Source organism: Lynx rufus, unplaced genomic scaffold, assembly GCF_022079265.1.
Source record: "Lynx rufus isolate CCGP_SWC_20201006 ecotype Redwood Valley unplaced genomic scaffold, mLynRuf1.p SCAF_2, whole genome shotgun sequence".
NCBI classification, from domain to species: Eukaryota; Metazoa; Chordata; class Mammalia; order Carnivora; family Felidae; genus Lynx; species Lynx rufus.
In genome coordinates this window covers 171,834,575-171,859,914 of record NW_025814834.1, presented here as the reverse complement: position 1 = coordinate 171,859,914, position 25,340 = coordinate 171,834,575, and the positions used below count along the sequence as shown (strand labels likewise).

The window sequence follows — 25,340 nt, the reverse complement described above, 5'->3', positions numbered from 1 at the left end:
ATTAAATTTATTTGGCAAATGCTTATTTGAGAGCGGAACCCGTGATTTATTTATTTTATTTATTTTTTATTTTATTTTTTTAACGTTTATTCATTTTTGAGACAGAGAGAGACAGAGCATGAACAGGGGAGGGTCAGAGAGAGGGAGACACAGAATCTGAAACAGGCTCCAGGCTCTGAGCTGTCAGCATAGAGCCCGACGCGGGGCTTGAACTCACGGTCCGCGAGATCATGACCTGAGCCAAAGTCGGCCGCTTAACCGACTGAGCCACCCAGGCGCCCCAGAACCCGTGATTTATATTGCACTCCTCTATAGAAAGTTTTTATGCCAAGGTAATTTTGTTCGACTTAACATAACTACATTTCACCGTAGCATCTCATATTATTTTTCCACATTCCAAAACAAACCTGTTTGAAATTGGGGGTCATCCCATCAGTTCACTAAGTTTATTATCATGTGTTGTTTTCTTTTTCCCTGTATTCCATTTGTACTTCCCTAATACTGTTATTTCATAATGGCACCTAAATTTTTCTGATGGTACATTTGCATATTAATCATATAAAAATGTAGTTTTTTTCATAAGAAATATGGAGTCTTCTACTTTCCTTGAGGATGCAGTCATCCTGGTGAGCTTTTGTTCTTGCTAATGATATGTTTACAGAGATATAGTTCTGTGCTATTTAAAAAACAGTAAACCTTATGAGTGGCCACTGACATCGTGTCCCACCCCAGAGCTTCTGCTATTCAACTTCAGCTGGTTTTTCCCATGGGAGAAAGTAGGTCCAGTGTGGATAGGTATTCTGACTTGTCAGGGAGGCAAAATATTTTAAGATCCTTCAGGACAGGAAGTGCATGCCTGTAGACCCACCAGTTTTTGACGCTGACTTGGATTGTGGTGTGTATTAAATAGAGGTATAGGGGCGCCCGTGTAGGTCAGTCGGTTGAATATCCGACTTCGGCTCAAGTCATGATCTCGCGGTTGGTGAGTTCGAGCCCCACGTCGGGCTCTGTGCTGACAGCTCAGAGCCTGGAGCCTGCTTCAGATTCTGTGTCTCCCTCTCTCTCTGCCTCTCCCCTGCTCATGCTCTGTCTCTGTCTCAAAAATAAATAAAAATATTTTTAAAAATTTAAAAATAAATATAAAGAAATAAATAAATAGAGGTATAAATATTAAGCACTCACAGTGTCTGTTCATATACAAAACATTACATATGTGTTGATGTGTGATTAGTATTGTTTTTTATTTAAATGAAACATTTCTGAGACTTGCTCATTTATTCCAAAATTAATTTATGTCTTTAGACTCTATAGTAAAGGTGAAGAAAATTTAATTTTAAATTATATCCAGACAGAGGTGGGTTTATTTTGTTGTTGTTGTTGTTATGTTTTGGCTTTTAAATTATCCCAAGGCAGGCAGTTTCTTTACATTTCTGAGAAAGGAGATTTTTTTCTTAGAATCTTTATGTTAATTATTAGATTCTATGGCAAAATTATTTGTGTTAGTTATTCGTGGAGCCTTTTAAAAAAATCACTAAAACTGTTGTATTTTCCTAAGATGTTTCATGGATTGTTTTATAAGAAGAAGTGAGTACAAAAGTAATCTATGCTGTTGGCACCATCGATAATTAGAATTGTTTCTATGAAATGGAGCTGTTTCATTCACGTGTAAACATTTATTGAGTGCAAGCATGTAATGGGTTCTTCCTGAGCATTATGTATAGTGATAACAGTGATCAATCATTAAATCCCAGCTCTCACTGAGCTTTTATCCAGGACTGCGACTAGATTTATAATTCATCTTCCTGCTAACAGTGATGCTGAGATAGTTATGGAGTATGCACAGTGTGCTAGATAACATACTTGAACTGGGGTACAGTGAAGAAAAAGGTAAACCTACCAAATAAATGGTGCATCCCATGTTCTAGAGACTAACATAGGTTGCCCCTAAAACTGTATTTTGGAAACTGAGATGTGTGGATGACAGTCGATGTCATGACTTGCTTTTTTAGTCTTCTCTGTCTTCACTTTGTGGATCTACACCAGCTTGGGAACTTACTGCTCTTTGATGTTACACACACACACACACACACACGCACACACACAATATTTGGGGTTATCTAGCTTGTAGTATTTTTCAAATTGTATTGTTGGCCTTGAACTCTACTTCTCAGGTCTTTACTTTTTAGATGAAGTCAGAGACTTAGTTAAGTAAATTTTAACCGTTTAAAGAAATAGTGTGATGACTGTGACATTTAAATGTTTTATCCCTTTTCCTTCCCCCCCCCCCTTTTTTTTGTGGTCCTAGGTTGTTCCTACTGTGCATAACAAGGCCAACATAATCGCTAGTAACCAGGACCAAAACACCGAAGAAAAAAAAGAAAAGGTAACTTGAACCTCTCAAACCTTTAAAAAGTGTTTTGGTGTCTTCTTGCATATCTGAGCTGCAGTTAATAAGAATGGTTTTTTAATTAGCATCAGGGTAGAAGGACCATACTAATAATGTTTCCTTCCTGAGAATATAACTGGTTCTGGCCATGAAGAAGGCCAGAAAAGTAGTGAAACAGGTGCAAAACCATGATGAAGCACCAGTCATCCATTGTCATCTTTGTCTTTCTTTGCTGTTCAGCTGGGCTGGTTGCCTGTCTATTCCTAGAAAATGCTTCTCACTCTTGGGACTTTCTGGGACAGTGATCTTGCTGTTGTCTCAGCCTGGAAGTCCATTTCCCACATTGTTCTTCCTTTTATCCTTCAAGGAGAAGCTCAGAGGTCATCTCTCTGAGAAAACATTCCTTACCATCGATCAGAACCAGTCATCCATTCCTGTTTTCCTGCCTCTATTTTAGTAGAATTAGGTGATCTACAATTTATTTTAGAATATGGTATCTGGTAGGGAGTAATTTTCGTTTTTCCCCATCAAGATAACTAATTATCCTACTATTTTAAAATAGGTCCTCCTTTATCTACTGACTTATAGTGCAACCTCTATCCTATCTCAGGTTATCGGGGGGAGTCAGCTTCTGAGTTTTCTCTTTGTTCCCCAGGTATGTCCCAGTACAAATGCTGCACTAGCTCAATTATTAAAGCCTAATAATAAATCTTGTTTTCTAGTAGAGCAATTTCCTTTACATATTTCCTCTTCCTTAGAAATGTCTTACCTATTTGTGTCCTTCTTTTTCATATGAGTTGTAGCTCTAACTTGTCAAATTCCACAAAAAAAAGTCTTTGAGGATTTTGATGGGAACTGTGTCATATTGGTAGATTAATTTGTAAAGAAGTTATATCTTTATGATATCTAGTCTTATTAATCATTAACATGGTATATCTTCCTGTATATTCTTTTATTTCTTTGAATTTTTATAATTTTATTCAGAAAGGTATTGTAAATCTTTCAGTTGATTTATTCCTAGATACCCTTAGATTTTGTATTGCCTTTATTTTTTTTGTTTTTGTTTTTTGTATTGCTTTCAAATATTTTAAATTGCATTTTCTGTTTGTTGCTAGTGTATAGACATAAAATTGATTTTTGTTTGGACATAAAATTGATTTTTACATATTTATTCAACATCTTATAACATTATACTGTTATTCTTTTATAAAATAAAATAATCCAGTGCAGAACATTTGGAAAACCAAAAGGGTGAAACAAAAAAAATAAAATCTCCCATAAACCCACCACCTAAGGATAAACTTATTAAATATTGTATGTAGAGCTTTCTAGTATCTTTATGTCCTCCATAAGTGTACATAAAGTAATTTTAAGAATGTGAATCTCAAATTCTAATACTATGTAAATTTTTATTTCTGGATTTTCTGTATAGGTAATAATAATCACTTTGGATAAAGGCAGTTTTCTTTTCCCCTTTGTTCCAATCTTTTTCTTATTCTATCTGCTGAAACTTCCATTGTGTTTACTAAAGAAGTAATGATAGCTAACATTTTTGTTGTGTCTCCTCCTGATATTTAAGAAATTGCTTTTAATAAAGGTGCCTGGGTGGCTCAGTTGGATAAGTGTCCGACTTTGGCTCAGGTCATGATCTTATGATTTGTGGGTTCGAGCCCCATGTCAGACTCTGTGCTGACAGCTCAGAGTCTGGAGCCTGCTTTGGATTCTGTGTCTCCCTGCCTCTGCCCCTCTGCCATTTGCACTCTCTCCCTCTCTCTATCAAAAATAAATAAACCTTAAAAAAATTTTCTTAAGAAATTGTTTTTAATATTTCACCATTGAATATGATGTGTTCTGTAAGTTTTTGTAATAATCCTTCAGGTTAAGGGGCGCCTGGGTGGCTCAGTCGGTTAAGTGTCCGACTTCAGCTCAGGTCACGATCTCGCGGTCCATGAGTTCGAGCCCCGCGTCGGGCTCTGGGCTGATGGCTCAGAGCCTGGAGCCTGCTTCCAATTCTGTGTCTCCCTCTCTCTCTGCCCCTCCCCCGTCATGCTCTCTCTGTCCCAAAAATAAATAAAGGTTAAAAAAAAAATTAAAAAAAAATAATCCTTCAGGTTAAGGAAGTATCCCCTTTCATTCTTATTTTGCTAAGAATTTTTTGTCACGAATGGCATTGGCATTGAATTTCATCACATGTATTATCTGCATTCACTGAAATAATTGTGTATGTATAATGTATTTTTCTCCTTGAATCCCTTACTGTGGTAACTTACATTAATAGATTTTTTTAATGTTGAACCAATCTTGAATTCTTGAATTAAACTTAATCTGGTCATGATCTTTTTCACACATTAATTTTTCTGGCATTATTTCTTTTAGGATTTTTGCATCTGTGGTTAGGAATGAGATTGGCTAGGGATTTATGTACTATCCTATCTGCTTTTGAATAGATGAGACTACCAAAATGGATGGTAGGCGTGTTTCTTCTTTTTCAGTTCTCTGTGTAAAATGGTAATTATTCATTCCTTAAATCTTTGGTCACACTAGCCTGTAAAGCCAGTTTGGGCCTGTGTTTTCTTTCTTTTTTTTTTTAATTTTTAAAATGTTTTACTTATTTTTGAGAGAGAGAGAGACATAGAGTGATAGAGAAGGAGGCACAGAACCTGAAGCAGGCTCCAGGCTCTGAGCTGTCAGCACAGAGTCCAATGTGGGGCTCAAAACCATGAGCTGTGAGATCATGACTTGAGCCAAAGTCAGACGCTTAAACAGCTGAGCCACCCAGGCGCCCCTGGGCCTGTGTTTTCTATGTGAGAACATCTAAAATATTGATTCAGTTCTTTAATAGTTATGGAACTATTCACATTTTCTATTCTAGAGTCAGTTTGGGTTACTGGCTCTTTTTTGGGAATACTGATATCACTTAATTTTTACATTTTTTGGTATAAAGTTGTTTATGTATTCTCTTAGCTTGAATTATATATGTTCTATCCATAGTTCTTTTTCATTGTGAATATAGTTTAATTTTTTACTTCTTTCTTAATTAATTTTGAAGATAATTTTCATTTAATTTATCTTAAAAAAATTTTTATTGAGGTAATAGTTGACATTACCTTTGTTTCAAATGTATAATTCCTTTATGTAGGTGTGTATGTATGTATGTATATTTGTATGTATTTTGAAGTTTATTTATTTGACATAGAGAGCACAAGCAGGGGAAGGGCAGAGAGAGAGAATCCCAAGCAGGTCACAGTGGTAGCACACAGCCCAAGGTGGGGCTCGATCTCACAAATAGTGAGATTGTGACCTGAGCTGAAATCAAGAGTCAGATGCCTAATCGACTGAGCCACCCAGGCACACCTATAATTCCTCTATTTAAAGTATTAATTTTTGAACTGCGTTAGTCATCTCTGTTTATCTTTATTCTGCTTAATTTTGTTCTCATCTTTATACTGCCTTACTTTGTTTGCTTTTATTCTTCTACTCCCCCCACTCCCCACGGTAATCTTTAGAGAGTTATAGAGGTTATTAATTTTTAGCCATTTTTTTTTAAATAATCATTTAAGACAAGTCCCTCTTTACATTTCGAGATTTTAGGTTGAATTTCTGTTGTTCAGTAGTTAGGTTTGTTGTTTTTTTTTAAGTCCCCATTTCATGTCTTTTTTACCCAAACTTACTTAGAAATGTATTTTTAAATTTCCATATGACTATTTTTAAAAACCTTTTATTTTCTCATGGATTTCAGTTATAATCAGAGATTGTGGTTTATATAATACTCTTGAAAAAAAATTTTTTTTAAATGTTTTTATTTATTTTTGAGATTGAGAGAGACAGAGCATGAGCAGGGGAGGGGCAGAGAGGGAAGGAGACACAGAATCTGAAGCAGGCTCCAGGCTCCAAGCTGTCAGCACAGAGCCTGACTTGGAGCTCTAACTCATGGACTGTGAGATCATGACCTGAGCTGAAGCCGGACGCTTAAGCGACTGAGCCACCCAGGCACCCCAATACTCTTTTTTTTTTTTAATGGAAGCAGCTGTGTTCCTTTTTTTATCTCTCTCTTTCAAAAAAAAAAAAGTGTATTTCTGAGAGAGAGATAGAGAGAGAGAAAGTGAAAGAGAGAGAGAAAGAGAGTGCAAGCAGGGTAGGAGCAGAGAGAGAGAGAGAGACCCAAGCAGGCTCTAAGCACGGAGCCTGACGGTAGGGCTCGAACTGTGGAATCGTGAGATCATGACCTTATAGACATGTATGCAGGGATCATTCAAGGTGCCTTAAGGATTTGGGAGGAAGGGTTCTTGAAAAGGATAAGAAATAGTAGCATAGTTCCCTTACCAAATTATAGAATTGTTTTAACCTGGTTGGTTACCTTCTTTGAATTCAGATTTTAATCACATAGATTATAGTCAGGTTATCAGCATATGCTGTGTGTTCAGGATTCTAGCTTGATTTTGGCACCTTTTGGTAGACACAGATAATATGTAGATTCTGGAAGACCATAGTTATTGCTTCTAGAAATATTATGTGGAGGAATCTAGGTCATTACTTGCAGAAATCTTTCTCAGCCTTTTGCAAGTAATAGCCTTCATTTGAAGGGATTAAATGTCTAGAATATAAAACCAATGCTGACAAAAAGGAGATCATGAGAATGGGGCACCAGGGAAAGGGGCCAGAAGGAGGGATTAAGACAAAGCATGGAGAAACTTTTGGGATTGATGGTTATATTCATTATCATGATTGTGATGATGAATTCAAATTGTACACTTTAAAATGTGTGCAGTTTTTTATGTCAGTGTATCACAGTGAAGTTTTTAAAGACAGACAAAAAGTCCTTGCCCTTCTGGGAGCTTACATTCTAGCTGGGGCAAGGCAAACAATATAGAGTTTAGTGACTGCCACCTAAAGCAATTTGGGGACAAGACATGAAGACTCACAAAATGTGGCATTGGAAAGGGGCTGGAAAAGAAATTCCATGAAGACAGGGAGCTCATCTATCTCAATATTGCCCTATCCCATTGCCCAAAACACTGCCTGGTGCCTAACAGATACAGAGTACGTACATACTTGTTGAATGAATAAAAACAAAATAAAAAATCTCTGGCTTTACGTCACCAAGAATTGGCACATGCCCTCTGGGCAAGTGCCACCTTCTTGTGCACCACTTGACCTTCTGATTTGGGATTTATGGTCGTTTCTGGCTTCAGTCATATGTTGCAAAAGCACATTTTTGAAATTTTATCTGTCATCTTTGTGTGGTTAAGGTGGTTTTCTCAGAATATTTAGTCTATTCTGTTGTTGGAATTTTGTCAATTTGTATCTTGGTTCCAAGATCTGAGCATTTCTCAAATGTCTGCTGGAAACCCATAGTGTGGCCCATTACTACTGTGCAGAGCAGTCCAGGGAGATGAAATCATAAAGGAAGCAGGGAAGAGATTAGTCTGTGGGGACACAGATAATAACCACACACATATGAATAAACTGGTTACTAACTTAATTGGTTTGGGGAACAGGTAGTTAGGTGATTCAGGATAATTCCACATAAGATCCTAGGAAAGAGAAAGATAAATATATGATTCTTACCAACTTTGGCCTGTACCATTAAACTAAATTGAGTCTCAAAGAAAGCCAGGATATTTGCATTCAGAAAAAAAAAAAAATCCATTTAGAGCTTGGCAGTACCAAAAGTCAGTGAAGTTCTGTCCAGCTGAGTTCTTTGGTTCAGAGAATGACTAACCACTGAGTTAACGTTGCAGTGAGAGAAGTCAGATCAGTATCAGCATCTCCCCTTACGGGATGATGTTTCAGTGGTTACAGGATGTACCTTACCATGTCTCTTATCTGAAATTATAGTTTACATGCTAAGCACTATACTACATTCTAAAATAACAAAGCACCTTTACTCTAAGAGGTGCACAGATGAATGTGACACATAGTGAAATAACCAAAAGTACAATTACGATGAAAAAAGCATGCCTGGGATACTATGGGAGCACAGGCAGACAGACTTCCCAAAGTTGGGAGGTCAGATGATTACAAATTATACTATCTCTTTAAAAATCTCCTTTAGGTAGGTGATGGGCTTTGAAGAGGGCATCTTTTGGGATGAGCACTGGGTGTTGTATGGAAACTAATTTGACAATAAATTTCATAAAATAAAATAAAATAAAATAAAATAAAATAAAATAAAATAAAATAAAATAAAATAAAATAAAATAAAATAAAAATCTCCTTTAAAATTGTCATCATTAGAAGTAATTCCTTTTAGGGGCATCTGGGTGGCTTAGTTGTTTGAGCATCCGACTCTTGGTTTCCGCTCAGATCATGGTCCTTAAGCCATGGGATTGAGGCCTGCGTTGGGCTCCATGCTAAGAGTGGAACCTGCTTGAAATTCTCTACCTCCCCCTCTCCCTCCCTCCCTCCCTCCCTCTTCCCCTCTCCCCTGCTCACACTCTCTCATAAAATAAGGTAAAATAAAATTCCTTCTATGTATTGTTTCCTCAATACAAAAGCAGTGCTTATTCTCTAGAATTACAACCTTAAAAGAGACAATAAATGTCACCTGAAACCAAATACTAGGAAAGGTGTAGGCTGGAAATCTAAATTTTGGCTGCTTTTCATCACGGAGTGTGAAATGACAGACCATCAGGATTCATAGACATACTAATACTCACTATATGCTTGTAACTCCTTGGCATTTTCCTTCTAAAACTTGCTTCAGTGTTACTTCATATACTCTTTTTCTCAAGGAGTCATGGGCGCTGATACAAGTAGGAGATGTTCTTTCACAGAGAAGTGGTCTCCTGTTGTTCTCTTTATTTTCTTTTTATGTACTACCCAAATGCAAATATTGTGTCCAACCAAACATAATAGTCCTTAAAAATACAGTCATGTTAGGGGCGTCTGGGAGGCTTAGTCAGCTGAGTGTCTGACTTCAACTCAGGTCATGATCTCATGGTTTGTGGGTTTGAGCCCCGCGTCAGGCTCTGTGCTGACAGCTCAGAGCCTGGAGCCTGCTTCAGATTCTGTGTCTCCCTCTCTCTCTGCCCTTCCCCTGCTCTCGCTCTGTCTCTGTCTCTGTCTCTCTCTCTGGCCCTCTCAAAAGTAAATAAACATTAAAAAAAAATACAGTCATGTTAAACTTATAAAAATGTATCTATACCAAGTAAGTACGTAAACTGAGTACATTAAAAAAAATTTTTTTAACATTTATTTATTTTTGAGAGAGAATGAGACAGAGTATGAGCTGGGGGAGGGGCAGAGAGAGAGGGAGACACAGAATCTGAAGCAGGCTCCAGGCTCTGAGCTATCAGCACAGAGCCCAACACAGGGCTTGAATTTAGGGACTGCAAGATCATGACCTGACCCAAAATCAAAAGCTTAACCAACTGAGTTACCCAGGCACCCCATGAGTACATTTTATTGTATGTAAATTATTCCTTCATAAGATTGATGTTAAGACTCACATCTATTTCAAGTGAGAAATCTGGACTTGCTCGAGTCTGGGGCTAAGGAGAACCTCATGAAGGTTTTTGCAAAGATCAGAATGATCTTTTGTGACCCTCCTGGTGGCACTTAGAGTGTTACAAGATGTGCTCTTTGATTATTCTTAACAGTAACAGGTGATACAGTTTTCTATCACTATACTCCACATTGTGCTAGGTCTTAGAATTGGCTGACAATACTCTGCGATGTGTAAATATTTGTGATATTCTTTTATATATTATATGTATGTATACGTGGCATGTAGACATGTGGGGATCATGCAACATTGGTGTAAATGTTTTTATAGTCTTATTTTGCTTTATACTCCACATCAGTAAGATCAAGGATATTAGGGAGAAAGTATAGCTGTTTCTAAATTCACCAAATCACTTTGATTTTGTGAATCTGAATTGTTATATTAAAATGCCTCTGAGTTCGTGGTTTCTATGGAAAGGTATTTTGGTTTTCAGTTAAAAGGCTGACACATCTAAGGTCATGTGAGGTCAGTTTTACTATTTTCTGGAAAACTGGGAATATTAGATTTAAATAATGCTTATTAGTCTCTATAAACCAATCGGAAAGAGATTTTTTTTTTCTAATTTATTAGCACCCTCTGAAGGTAGGAAAATATTTCTCACAATGAGAGGTAGGGGCTTTTCTCACTTTCAGATACGCAGAGATTTTTCGGCCTCTACCCTATAGCTTGAGCCATAGGACAAATGTAGATAGAACTATACATACCCACTGGTCTTCATGTCAGAAAGCTATTCTTTCCAGTGGACTCCAGACCTGTTATTGTACAAAAACACCAACAGGGAAATAAGGACTAACAACCTATTTTCAATTGTCTCTCAACCTAGAGAATGGATCCCCGTAGAACCAATATATAATGAGTCCTCAAATACCACTAAATTGTCAGACTGTAAAACCCAAACTCCATTTACTACTCCTGCTAATGGGAAATAATTCACAGCCCAAGTGACCTATGAAATTATGTAATATGTACAGGGGCCAGTTATTTACTTACCTCATTAAGGAGGGAACCACCAAGATAGCCCGGTTCTGAGAGAATTGGAGAGAGTGACGTATTTATTAGTTGTTCAGAGAATGCATGAGTAAGATTCAAATTTAGATACAAAACTGGTTAACATCTTGACAGGGCAATAAAGCTATAACCTTTGGAGTTATCCTTTTTACAGGACTAAAATAATTTGCATCTCTACCAGACAAAATTACTATGCAATGCTATTGGACAAGAACCTTTTCCATTACTGTCATTTTTCTAGAAGTTAATATGTTAGACCTAAGCAGCATGACTGGCAAGCAGTTATTTGCTCATTCAGACTATAGTGTTGGGAGGTCTGCTTTATACCAGGCACTGTTCTTGAAACTAAGGATACCACACTACTATTCTCTGCTCTCATGGAGATTATATTCACTTGGCCTCCTTGTATGTCCCTTGCTCCATCCTTCATTGCCACCAAGAGAGCCTGGCCCTCCCTACAACCTTCCCTTATGAGCAGTAGAAATATGCCCCAGGTATCTGGCAACCCACAATCAAACGATAGGGTGACCAGGACATGCTTATCCTATATTCTGAGTGTTGGTACTACATGGATGGAACTAGAGGGTATTATGCTAAGCGAAATTAGTCAGAGAAAGACAAATATCATAGGACTTCACTCATGAGGACTTTTAGATATAAAACAGGTGAACATAAGGGAAGGGAAGCAAAAATAATATAAAAACAGGGAGGATGGACAAAACATAAGAGACTCTTAAATATGGAGAACAAACAGAATGTTAGTGGAGGAGTTGTGGGACGGGGGGTGTGGGGGGGGGCTAAATGGTAAGGGGGCATTAAGGAATCTACTCCTGAAATCATTGTTGCACTATATGCTAACTAACTTGGATGTAAATTTAAAAAATAAATTTAAAAAGTGTTGGTAGAAGTTAATTTTAATAAAATCAGTGGTGTAACAGTTTCCTCTTAAATATGTTTTTTAAATGGCATTAAAGAGTTCATATCTCTTAATATTAAAAGCTGTCTGTCCTTGTCCCAAGTATTGTCTTTGACCTGGAATGATCTGGTTCAGAGGAAAAGGTTTACTGAGGGAATACATGCACCTTCTTGACTCTTCAGTTAACGCACTTTTAAGTTTTTTCAAGCAAGAATAAAGACGTAGCATGATCACACTTCTGTATTCTTTTGTTGCTTAATCTTAAATAAATTTGGGTGTGTGTTTTTCTTTGTGGATCTCAGGTAATGTTTTCTGCTTTGGAGGAATTTATTACAGGCCTGCTTTCTGTAATGGACATTTACTGGATTGTATCCTGCCATTAGTGGTTTTGTCATATAAAGCATAATTGAATGTACTCTATTGAAACCCTGTAGCAAACAAATCTTAATCCAGTTATTTTGATATTTGTGGAGTGCTTGGATCTATCAGCTCCTATTCTTTTTAGCAGCTTGGATCTCTCCGTAAACTTTACCATGTTTTATTTTTCCCAGCGTTCAAGAAAATGTCTACATTCTGTGAAGGTAATCTGACCGTAGAGTTTTGTTCTACTTTAAGTCTGAGGCAGATATTTATGTGCTGTATCATTTGGTGGGTAAATTTAAAGAATACGTCTACAGAAATACAAAAAAATATTCATCATAAAGATTTGTTTTTTAAAACCTTAAAATGTGTATGTTGACTATCTGCAAATTACAGATGAATATTTTTACAGTTAGAAAATCTTGGTATTTCATTTTAACTATATAAGAATGAAATCTGTGTCTTCTGCAATTGAGTAAACAGTTTAAATAGTTATAGAATTAATATAGTGGATAGTTTTTACATTGGTTTTGAAATGTCTTTCATTTGAATTATTTGGTTAATAACAGTGTAAATAAAATATATATATAATTGGCATTCTCACTGGGGAAAGGAATGTATTCTTCTGGGCAGGTCAACCGTCTTAAATGTTGCTTTTGAATTCCTATTTTTCTATAGTAGTATGTTTATATCACAGGGTCACTTACATAATAACATAAATATAAGAAGACAAATTGTATTTGTTTCACAGCCCTTCTTATGTGACTGAAATTGGATACAGTCAAAATATTTAGATTATCTTCTTATCCTGTTTGTCATTGAGGAAGAGGACTGTGCAAAGGCAATTAACCTCTCTCTCAAATTTTGCATTTTCAGAGATCAGGAACCGCTCCACCTCCAATGAAACTTCCACCTCCTTATAAAGCTCCGTCTGATGACAGTGACGAAAATGAAGAATATGCCTTTACCGACAGTGAGTTCCTTTTCATTCTTTGCAGTGAATGCAGAATTTATTAAATTGTGCTTTCATGATGGTTGTCAATTATCAATGCCATTCTGTGGGTTCTTAGAAAATGTGTATTAGCATATCATGCTGAAAAAGAAAATTTACATCTTAATTTTTCACTTAATTTACTAAACTTCCCTCCTTTAATACTAATAGTAGAGTGAATGTCAAAGGCAACGGGTTATACAGTATTTTATCTACATTTCCTCCTACTGTTACTATTTGGTTGTGAATGGAAAAATGCTAAGAAGTCCTTTAACTTGCACTTTGACCCACAATAAGCAGAGTTGGATGTGGATGCCAGCTCTTGATGACTTTCTGTATTCAAACCGATGGTGATGTTGCTAATGCAAAATTACAGAAGGCTGGAGTCATATTCTCCTTTAGAATTCCTTTCATGATTTTCTTTGCATTAGCTGTATCAAATATACATTCATACATGTATTTAATGGAGGCTTTATTTAAAAGAATTTGCATTTCTTTTATGCATGTAAAGTATATACAGTTAGATCTGATTGCTATTGTACATGGAATTTCCTTTGGGGAGGGTGATGAAAATACCCTAAAATTAGATTGTGATGATGGTTGCACATTTTGTGAATTTAGTAAAACCTATAGGATTATGTATTTAAATGGGTGAATTTTATGGTTTGTGAAATACGTATTTATATATGTTCTTTTAAAAATAACCTTGTTCCTTCCACGATTTAAAAAAGGAGTTTGATAGAGAAACCGAAAGAGTTAAAATTCTGACTGCAGGACTTCTTAGTGTATGACTTTCAGCATGCCCTCTTGTATAAAAATCATGGTTCTTACTTTCCAGGGTTGGGGGTGAAGATTAAAATAAGGTGATAGAGCCTTTGGCTTGTCAAACAGTGAAATTTCAACAAGTATTATAGCTCTTACTAATAATTATTGCTAAGTTGATTTTATAATGGTATTTTCCCAAATACTGTAATAAGATGTGAAATAAATATAAATAGATGTGTTTATAATCATTTAGTTGGCTTTATAAAAACTTGATTTGCACTTTGTGGTTTTAAAGAGCCCTTTCTCGTACAGCGTTTTCTTCATTTATTCCACAAATCTTTGTTAAAAGCCAACTGCTTTTTACTAACGGTATTGAGTCTGTTATGAAATATATAGTTTTATTGGGGTCACCAACTTGGAAGGGAGTGTACAAAGGCATTGGAACAAAATATGACAAGTGTGCTGTAGTGTTTCTCAACCTCTTCTGGAGAGTTACACTGATGGATATGATTGATATGTGTATGCACATGTGTACCATAATCCCTTGTTCTGATATAGGTGTTAGGACAGCTGCAGCAGAGTGGAGATACTTGTTGGTTATTCATAATTTCCAGGAAGCTAGAGTGCCCATATTTGCATAGTTAGGAAATCTGGTTTAGGCATGTGATAAAGACAATGTTCTAATCCTAGTTCTATTTGTGAATTCAGGGACAAGTGAATTAACTCCTTCATGGCTCACACTTGCTCATCTATAAGTGGGGGAAGGGATGTCTTATGATAACCTTCCTCACAGCGTAGTTATAACCTGAGGAGAAAAGCATTTAAAGAGCTTAGTATAAGGATGTGATATCAAGTAAACACTCTGGTGTCCATACGTCAGGCCTTTTATCTATTAACTCAGTTAACATCTAACAACTAACCTGTGAGGTCTCTAATTATACAAATAAAGAAACTGAGGCTCAGAAAAATTAAGGAATGTGTTCCAAAGTTACACAGCTAGTAAGTAGTGGAAATGGAATTTGAACCCAGACTCTGATTCCAGAGCCTGTATTATCATCTATACTTCCTGTTACTTAAATCTCATTTAGTATAGCAGAAGTAGGTACAAAGTGGTTAAGATTATCCAGTAAATATGGCTTTGATGCCATAAGACAGTAGCACCCTCCCCAAAGTTCCAAGTTGGCATACATGTGTTTTCATACATGTGCACAAACACATTCACATATTAGTGGGGTTCAGGAAACGCCATTTTACACTGAATGCAGAAAAAACTTCTAATTCTTAAGTCATCCAACTGTAGCATTTCACAGATTCTCCAGCAAATATATTTACGCTGTGAATATGATTTTCCATTTGTTTTGCTCCCTAATTTTATTTTCCCAGCATACTTTCCCTTTCTTCAGAAGGGTTTGAACCATATGGGGTGTTAGATGGTTCACATTTTAAATGTAGGTGAGCCTAAAGCCTCTAGCTTCCTATATTTCTTTGTGAAGTGTATCCCATGGCTTTTTTCTTTGTTCCTTAACTCTTATTAAATGACTACTCTGCTCATCCATCCAAAACTAAAAGCAGATTGGTTCACTGTTTTATCAGATTCTTACTGTCCCAAATCTAACCATTTCTTTTTAACAGTTGGGAAAGTATGATTTTCTGACTTTCCCATGGTCCAGGACTATGAAGTGGATGGCTGGAATCCAAGCCTTAGGCCCACTAGGAAGTGGTGATTTTATTAGGTCACAGACATGAGACACATAGGATTTTAAAGTGTAGTTACAATCTAACTTAGGTGATCTTTGGTAATTACTTCTTTATAAACTTCATTTTTGAGTGGATATTATAGGTGGCCAGAGATTGTTCTAGGTGTTGGGAACATGACAGAGAGAACAAGATCTCTCTCATTAGCTTATATTCTAGTAGGAGAGAAAGATTATAAACAATGAGATAGATTAAATATTGATAAATAGTCTGAATAACTAAAATAAAACAAAGTAGTGAGAATGAATGCTTTGCAGGAGTCAACATTAAGTAGAATAGGAAACAACGGCCAAGATAAGACCAAAGTGACAAGAAGGAGCCAGACATACAAAGAGCTCATATAATCCTATAGATCTGAGTTTTAATCAGACTGTGATCCATGGTAACCTATGGATTACTTAATCGGGTATAGATGTGCGTGCGCGCACACACACACACACACACTTACGTGCATATATAATTGAAATAAAAGTTTCACAAAATATTACTTACCTTTATAACATATGAAGAATGTTATTGTTTTTCTTTTTTTTAAGTTTATCTATTTGGAGAGAGAGAGGGAGCATGAGCAGGGGAGGGGCGGATAAAGAGGGAGAGAGAGAGAGAATCCCAAGCAGGGTCTGTACTGTCAGCGCAGAGCCTGATGTGAGGCTCAAACTCAGGAACCGTGAGATCATGACCTGAGCCATAATCAAGTGTCTGTCGCTTAACCTACTGAGCCACCCAGGCACCCCTCTATTTCATTTTTTAAAATGCTGTTTGCCACTCAGTTTATTTCTTGACGGTTTAATAAGTTGCAACCTGTAGTATGGAAAACACTTATCTAGAAGTCTGGCTTTCAAACTTCAGAGTGCATCAGAAGCATCTAAAGAGCTTGTTAAAAGCACTAGCTGCTGGGCCCCCTCCCAATTTCTGATTCCTTACATCTGGGAGGACTTGATAATTTGCATTCCTAATTATTTCCCAAGTGATGCTGATACTCCTCATCCAGGGACCATAGTCTGAAAACTATTGATCTAGGTAGTATTTTAAGTCATGGGAGCTGGTGAGTTTACTTAGGACTGATGTATAGACAACAACAGGAAGCTAACCCAGCATGGGCCTCACAAGCCAGCAAAGGAGCATCCTAGCACACTAGCATTTCCAAGAGATTGTAGAGTTAGGCAGTTTAAGAGAAGAATATGTTTCAAGAAGGCCTCTGTCCCTGAACTTCAGTAGCTAAATATGGAATGATGCTGAGAGTTTATGGAGGTTAGAATCATGGAAGTAACCATCGAACTTAACATAAAATTGTTAAGAAGAAAAAGAATACTTGATAAAATACTGTACAGATTGTTGTGAGAATTTGATGTGATAACTAATATAGATAGTATGGTACATAATAGCTATTTATATTATAGATCCTTTATCTTGCATAGTTGAGCATAATTTATGACATTCTGGTATCTAATTATAGGAAGGCTTCTAACCATCAATTGAATGAAAAGTGCTGAAAAATTTTTTAATTGTTTTTTTTTAATGTTTATTTTTGAGAGAGAGACAGAGACAGAGACAGAGCACAAGCAGGGGAGGGGCAGAGAGAGAGGGAGACATAGAAACCGAAGCAGGCTCCAGGCTCCAGCACAGAGCCCGACATGGGGCTCAAACTCATGAACCGTGACATCATGACCTGAGTCGAAGTCGAACGCTTGACCAACTGAGCCACCCAAGCACCCCAAAAAGTGCTGAAATTTTAATTAAGGATTATGAAACAATTATGAATTTAGAAACAATATCCACATAAATGCTTAGCTATTGAAAACTACCATTATCACACCTACAGGATTTATCCAAGGGAAGTTGCCAATGTAGAGAACTTCCAACTTAACTTTATGGTAATTGTCTTTAATACCTGAATTAAAAACTAGATTGTCTTGACAAAGGTTTAAGATCACTGAGGGCATGAAGTGTCACTCAGTTGACTATCACATGGTGACTTTCAAATCTTCATTTTTAGCCATCCTCTTTCACATCCTGACGTGTTGTCAGTTGGCTGCCGGAAAGATATGATGTCTTTTTTTCCTCTAGCATTTTAAATCTTTTGTGCAAAACAAAATGTGTTTTCTTCCTGAAGGCTGACCTTTTTCCTTATATTCTCAGTTTTTCATAAAGCCCTTACTCCAGACTGAAGCTTCACTTCTGTTTGTGGTCTCTCTTCCTCAATTAATCTTCATTATCAATTTCTCCCATATTTGTAGCTTCCTTTGCATTTTTATTGCCACAATTTTAGTGGCTATATAATTGTAGTCACAATTTATTGAGTACCTACTATGTGTCATACATTTCCCCAATTCTTTAAATGCTTTCTCTTTTGATTTACAGATGAGCTCTAAAAGGAGATCTTGTCTTTCGGCTGATTTCAGCTTAATCTCACCTTCTTTGGAAAACCTTGCCTCATTCCTCATTCTAATATATATTCTTGTATTTTTTTTTTTATAACACAACGAAATGTGATTATTTATGTGATTATTAGTTTGTCTTTCCCTTCAAGTTCCATGAGTCGAGTGATCCTCTCTGTTTGGGCCTGGCACATTATAGAAACTCCATATTTGGGACAAATTAATGACAGAGGGTGTGTAACTTGGATAGTGATGTTGGGGGTGTGATGAAAATCCAGGTCCGCTCATAGTGCTTTAGAGATAGCCTTTCTACTGAGCTGTGCCATCCATCTAGTTCAGAGCCTTCTGTCCAGAGCAACTTGCCTTCTCTTTGCCAATATGCCACCCCTCACCTTATCTAAAAGGAGTGATCCCCACAGAGAGAAGCCACTATCTCAAAAAAGTCCCACTTTTGATCCCAGACATTAAACGCTTTTATATCCGGTCTTTCTAACCTGTTGGTATTCATTATTTAAACTACATTTTTAAACATCAAGGAGCAGAAGGTTTTGGAATGACTTTTTGTAACCTATAAGAGCATGATCATAGAGAAGCAATGAGAATCATACAATAGACATGTTTCTTGATGTATATTAGGTTCTAGAAACTCAGAATATAATTGACTTCTCTGACACTTGGCTTTTAAATGATATAGCAGAGATGAATGGAACTGCATGCTGAAGGCCTCTTAAAGCCTTTTTTTATACTTTAATTTCAGAATAGCATACTCTCCTTAGGTGCTTTGTTTTTCCCCCTCAATTTTTTTTTTCTTTTGCTCTGATTCCTTCCCCACCCTCATAAAATTATATGTTCTAATATAATATTTGGTAAAAAGAATTTATTTTGGTTAAAGTTTAGAGGGGATGCCAGGGGCGCCTGGGTGGCTCAGTCAGTTAAGCGTCCAACTTCGGCTCAGGTCATGATCTCATGATTCGTGAGTTCAAGCCCCGCATTGGGCTCTGTGCTGACAGCTCAGAGTCTGGAGCCTGTTTCGGATTCCGTGTCTCCCTCTCTCTCTCTGCCCCTCCCCAGTTCATACTCTGACTCTCTCTCTCTCTCTCTCTCTCAGAAATAAATAAACATTAAAAAAAAATTTTTTTTAATGTTTAGAGGGGATGCCTTTTTAGAAAATTACAGCTTTAGGGCACCTGGCTGGCTCAGTTGAAGGAGCATGCAACTCTTGACCTTGGGGTCATGAGTATGAGCCACAGGTTGGGTATAGAGATTTCTTAAATAAAATCAGAAAAGAAAAAAAAAAGAAAATAGAGCTTCATTGAGATATAATCCACATTACTATATAACTCATCTACTTAAGGCATGTAGTTCAATGGCTTTTAACATATTTACAGAGTTCTTCAACCATTACTACTGTCAGTTTTAGAACAGTTAGAACATTTTAATCACCCATCCCCCACAATATTCCTACTCATTAGCAGTCACTTCCATATTTATTGAGAAATTCTTTACATCCATATATAAAATATACACACATATATATTCTAATTTTAAAAAAGATTTTGTAGATACTCTGCATGTGTTCCCATGGATTAGGTTGGGGAAGCTGCCCCAAACCCTCCTTCCTTTTACCAAAAATTGAAATCTGCATCTAAATTTGGAAGAAGACAAGGATATGTTACTGTCCTCAAATCTAGCAGTGCTTTAAATCTCACCTCCTCTGCCCTGCGCAAAAAAAAAAAAAAAAATTTAGAGAACAAATTATTATTCACAGATGGTATAGTAGTCAATCTTAAAAACTCAAAACCTTAAAAAAAATTTTGGCAACAGTAAGTAAGGCTATATATGAGTTGCACATATGAAAATATTGGCTAATCAGTTTCATCTATTTAAAAATATAAAAATTTTCTCTCCCCCCTTTTTTTAATGTTTACTTATTTTTGAGAGAGAGAGAGAGAGAGAGAGAGAGAGAGAGAGAGAGAGAGAGCATGAGAGGGGGAGGGGCAGAGAGAGAGGGAGACACAGAATCCGAAGCAGGCTCCAGGCTCTGAGCTGTCAGCACAGAGCCCTATGCGGGGCTCGAACTCACAGACCACGAGGTCATGACCTGAGCTGGAATTAGATGCTTAATGCACTGAGCTACCCAGGCACCCCTTTGTAAAAATATTCTAATAGTGATAACAGAAAAACTAGAAAATATCTAGGAATAATACAATTAGAAATGTGAAACTCATGGCATTGATCCATAAGTTTGTCATTTACTCTTTGGCACTGTGACAAAAACTCTAAAACTACTCTCCCCCCCCCCCAAAAAAATGTATGTGTATACACAAAACCATTGTCACCTGTGCACACACCCTCACACACATACCTACACACACACACACACACACACACACACACACACACACCCCTACCTCATTTTGAGTAGGCATCATTTTGCCTGTTTAGTGAAAGTCCTGAAGCCCATTTAAGAATTCATTGACCACAGGTTGACAACCTCTATGTTTCTTTTTTTAAAGAAAACTGGAATTTTATTAAAGAAGATTCAGGGGAAAATTAGAGACATGTTCCTTTCCAGATTGGAAGAGGAAGTATATTAAAGATTTTAATTATTTTTAAATTAGTCTTTAAGATAATTTGAATCCAATTCCTAAATATATATAGCCCCTCCTTTTTTTTTTAAATATGAGGATTTGATTGAAAATTGATTTGGAAATGAAACACTACACAGTTCTGGAAAGTGTCCCTCGTATCTGAATATATTCTAAATTGGTAGTTTTCAAACTGAATCTGGAACTTTCAGAAATGAGTGAGAGTGTTTTTGCTTGTCTAAATCAGCTTTTCTCAACCTTGGCACTCTTGCCATTTTGACCAGATAATCCTTTGTTGGGTGGGAAAGGAGGCTGTTTTCCGCATTGTGAGATGTTTAACAGCATCTCTGGTCTCTACCCACTTGATGCCAGGAGCTCTCTCTCCCACAAACTTGTGGTGACAGCCACAGATGTCTCCACACATTGCTCAGTGTCCCCTGGTCCACAGGATGGGGGGATTCTACTGTCATTTATGAGGATGCCAAGAGCACTGCATTTTATGGAATAGTCCTCTACAATGAAGAATTATTCTGCTCAAAGTTCTGGGAGCACTCCTGATTAGAAACCTTGCTCAAACTATAGTAATTAGGGGCAGTTGGGTGGCTCAGTCAGTTGAATGTCCGACTTTGGTTCAAGTCATGATCTCACAGTTTGTGAGTTGGAACCCCACACCAGGCTCGCTGCTGTCAGCCCAGAGCCCGCTTGGGATCCTCTGTCTCCCTCTCTCTCTGCCCCTCCTCTGCTCTCACTCTTTCTCAAAATAAATAAATAAAATAAATAAACTACAGTAATTAAATCCGTTTAGTATTTGCAAATAAAGATGGTCTAGAAATAAACCCAGATGTCAAGAATTTAGAACATAAAAAATACATTTTTTGAAATAGAAATAGGATAGATTATTTGATAAATGATGGGGTATATAATAATTTGGGGAGAAAAATGTAGACATCTCCATTTCTCATCAAAATTGCAATTTAGGGACGCCTGGGTGGCGCAGTCGGTTAAGCGTCCGACTTCAGCCAGGTCACGATCTCGCGGTCCGTGAGTTCGAGCCCCGCGTCGGGCTCTGGGCTGATGGCTCAGAGCCTGGAGCCTGTTTCCGATTCTGTGTCTCCCTCTCTCTCTGCCCCTCCCCCGTTCATGCTCTGTCTCTCTCTGTCCCAAAAATAAATAAACGTTGAAGAAAAAAAAGAAAAAAAAATTGCAATTTAATTCTGAATACTGTCTACTTCTAAACACTGAAAACATAAAAATACTGTAAAAATTCTAAGGTTTTTTTAAGTTTACTTATTTTGAGAGAGATAGAGAGCAAGTGGGGGAAGGGTAGAAAAAGAAATAGGAGTTCTTATAGACTGTTGGCAGGAATATGAATTCATGTACCTCTTTCTGGAGACCCATTTGGCAGCATGTATAAAAAATTTAAATGTGCATATTCTTTGACTGAATAATTCAACTTCCAGTGATAATAGCTTAAGGAATTCAATGCCCATGTGAATATATGTATATGTACATATACCTACAAAGATGTGTTCTACATTTTTCACAAATAGCAATTATAGCAGTATATATTATATGTAATTTATAAAATGCCCTTGATGAAGTTACTTACTGTAAACATTTCTAGACATTAGACTTGAAACAGGTTGCATCCTTTTAGTTTGGATTCCTCATTTGTAAGATGGAAATAATAATAGTACTCCTTTGAGTGGGTTGTTTTGAGAGACTAGGAGAGTTAAGGTATATAGCATCCTTCTACAGGAAGTGACACATAGGAAGTATTCCAGAAATGTGAGCTACTACTGTTTATTATCATCAATAGTAATACAACATTCTTCAGTGTTTGCCAAATATTGCCAATACAGGATGAAATTTCTGGCCTATGTACATATTAAAATTTTACCTAAAATTACTATAGTTTAATTTTTTTAATGTTTGTAAAGTTTTTTCTTTTAGGTTTATTCATTTACTTTGAGAGAGACAGAGACAGTATGAGTGGGGGAGGGGCAGAGACAGAGGGAGAGGGAGAATCCCAAGCAGGCCCCGGGCTGTTAGCCCAGAGCCCAATGTGGGGCTTGAATTCACAAAACCACGATATCATGACTTGAGCCAAAACCAAGAGTTGGACACTCAACAGATTGAGCCACCCAGGCTCCCTGTAAGTTAAATCTTCTAAGTTTAATATTATTGTGTGGGATCAATACTTTATTAAGAACTCTATACAACTGGGCTGCTCCTTCATCACCCTCATCGCCATTGTATGTGACACTCTTATTCTCCCACTTTCATCTGTGATCACTGGAAGAGAAAAGCATTTTGGAATACTTCCTTTTTCTTGAGTATTTTTCTCTTCTATATTTTCTTTGGACCAAACATGGAATTATTCTAGAAGTTTTGTATATGATTTTGTAATTTTTTTCCTTCCAATGTGGGCAAAATAGAGTTTTTTGAGAAAAATTCATGGCCCAAATGGAATTTAAAAACTAAAAATCTAGCTTTTAAAGATTACTTTGTTTAGTATGAGTGATAGTTTTCCAAACAGTCCTACAAAGCTTATAACATGACTTAATCTCTCTTATTCTGCCTTGTAGTATTTAAATATTTATAAACATTTGTTGATTCACAAAAGTTATAGTGCTCTCTGTAGAGTTAATTCTTTTAATATTAACATTAATTTTTAATATATTTTCCTATTTAACCTTTAAAAATTTTATTTAAGAAAAATTTTTTTAATGTTTATTTATTATTGAGAGACAGAGAACATGAGCATGGGAGGGACAGAGAGAGGAGACACAGAATCCGAAGCAGGATGGATCCAGGCTCTGAGCCGTCAGCACAGAGCCTGACACGGGGCTTGAACCCACAGACCGTGAGATCGTGACCTGAGCCAAAGTTGGACTGTTACCGACTGAGCCACTCAGGTGCCCCAACCTTTAAAAATTTTGTAATTAAGGGGTGCCTGGGTGGCTCAGTCGGTTGAGCGTCCAACTTCGACTTTGGCTCAGGTCATGATCTCGCGGTCTGTGAGTTTGAACCCCGCGTCGGGCTCTGTGCTGACAGCTCAGAGGCTGGAGCCTGCTTTGGATTCTGTGTCTCCCTCTCTCTCTGCCCCTCCCCTGCTCATGCTCTGTTTCTCTCTCTCTCTCTCTGTCAAAAATAAATAAACATTAAATTTTTTTTTAATTTAAAAAAAAAATTTTTTTTCAACGTTTATTTATTTTTGGGACAGAGAGATACAGAGCATGAACGGGGGAGGGGCAGAGAGAGAGGGAAACACAGAATCGGAAGCAGGCTCCAGGCTCTGAGCCATCAGCCCAGAGCCTGACGCGGGGCTCGAACTCGCGGAGCGCGAGATCGTGACCTGGCTGAAGTCGGACGCTTAACCGACTGCGCCACCCAGGCGCCCCTTTTTAATTTTTTTTAATTAAAAAGTTTATTTATTTGAGAGAGAGCATACTCATACAAACTGGGGAGCCATGGAGAGAGAATCCCAAGCAGGCTCCGTGCTGTCGGCACAGAGCCTGATGTGGGGCTCAATCTCACAATCTGAAATCATGACCTGAGCCAAAACCAAGAGTTGGACACTTGATCAACTGAGCCACCCAGGTATCCCCCACAATTTTTATTTTTAAATCAAAATGTTAGCAGCTTTCACCCCCATCTTTAATTATCTGTGGTATGTTACTCTTACAGTGATGAACATTTGTACTTCAATTAATCAAGAGAATTTGAACATTTCAGGCATACAAAGAAATGTTCCAGTCTCAGTTACATCAAGAATTTTAACCTAGGAATTAACAGTAAATCAAAAACGGCAACCTTGTTTGAATTATTGCCATTAATACACAGTTTATTTTCTATTGTTAATCCATGCCCAGAATCACTGATCCTGCATGGGTTCAGAGGGGCCTGAATGCTGAGTGTCTTTCAGATCTTTGGCCTTCTTGAAGCCAGTACCTAATAGCAGTTTAGTAAAATTTTACAGCCAAAGCTGAATTTTGCAGAACCCCTAGTATTTTTTAATTGAAAAAAGTACAAAATCATGTATACTAACTCCTTTGAGAGGGGAGTTTTGAGAAAAATCTTGTCCTTTCAACTTTACTTAATCCACTTGAATTTTGTATAACAAAATATGTTTGCTTGGAAGAGAAAAACCATTTTGTCTTACAACTCAATAAGAAAACCAGCAACGCAATTTTTTAAAATGTACAAAACTGAAATGACATTTCAACTAAAGATCTATAGATGGCTAAGAAGCACATAAAAATGCCCAACATTACTAATTATTAGAGAAATGCAGATTAAAACCACAACACATTCATAAGAATTATTTTAATTTTTTTAATATTTTATTTTTATTTTTGAGACAGAGAGAGAGACAAGTAGGGAGGGGTAGAAAGAGGGAGACACAAAATCTGAAGCAGGCTCCAGGTTCTGAGCTGTCAGCACTAACCCAATGCAGAGCTCGAACTCACCAACCACAAGATAATGACCTGAGCCGAAGTCAGATGCTTAACTGTCTGAGCCACACACAGGTGCCCCTTCACAAGATTTTAATTAAAAAAAAAAAAAAAAAAACTCTACAACTAGAACCCTAATACACTGCTGGTGGGAATGTAAAACGGTATACCATTTTAGAAAACAGTTTGGTCATTTCTTAAAAAGTTAAATATAAGTTTACCATACAAT

General features: G+C 37.0%; 1 protein-coding gene across 1 annotated transcript in view; it reads left to right on the top strand.

The window, feature by feature from the left end:
* PATJ (PATJ crumbs cell polarity complex component) overlaps window positions 1-25,340 on the top strand; it is a 368,066-nt gene that overhangs the window by 152,870 nt on the left and 189,856 nt on the right. Inside the window, exons 26-27 of the mRNA XM_047084721.1 lie at window positions 2,306-2,383; window positions 13,054-13,150. Of these exons, the coding sequence (XP_046940677.1) occupies window positions 2,306-2,383; window positions 13,054-13,150 (175 nt within the window). The remainder of the gene's footprint in view (window positions 1-2,305; window positions 2,384-13,053; window positions 13,151-25,340) is intronic.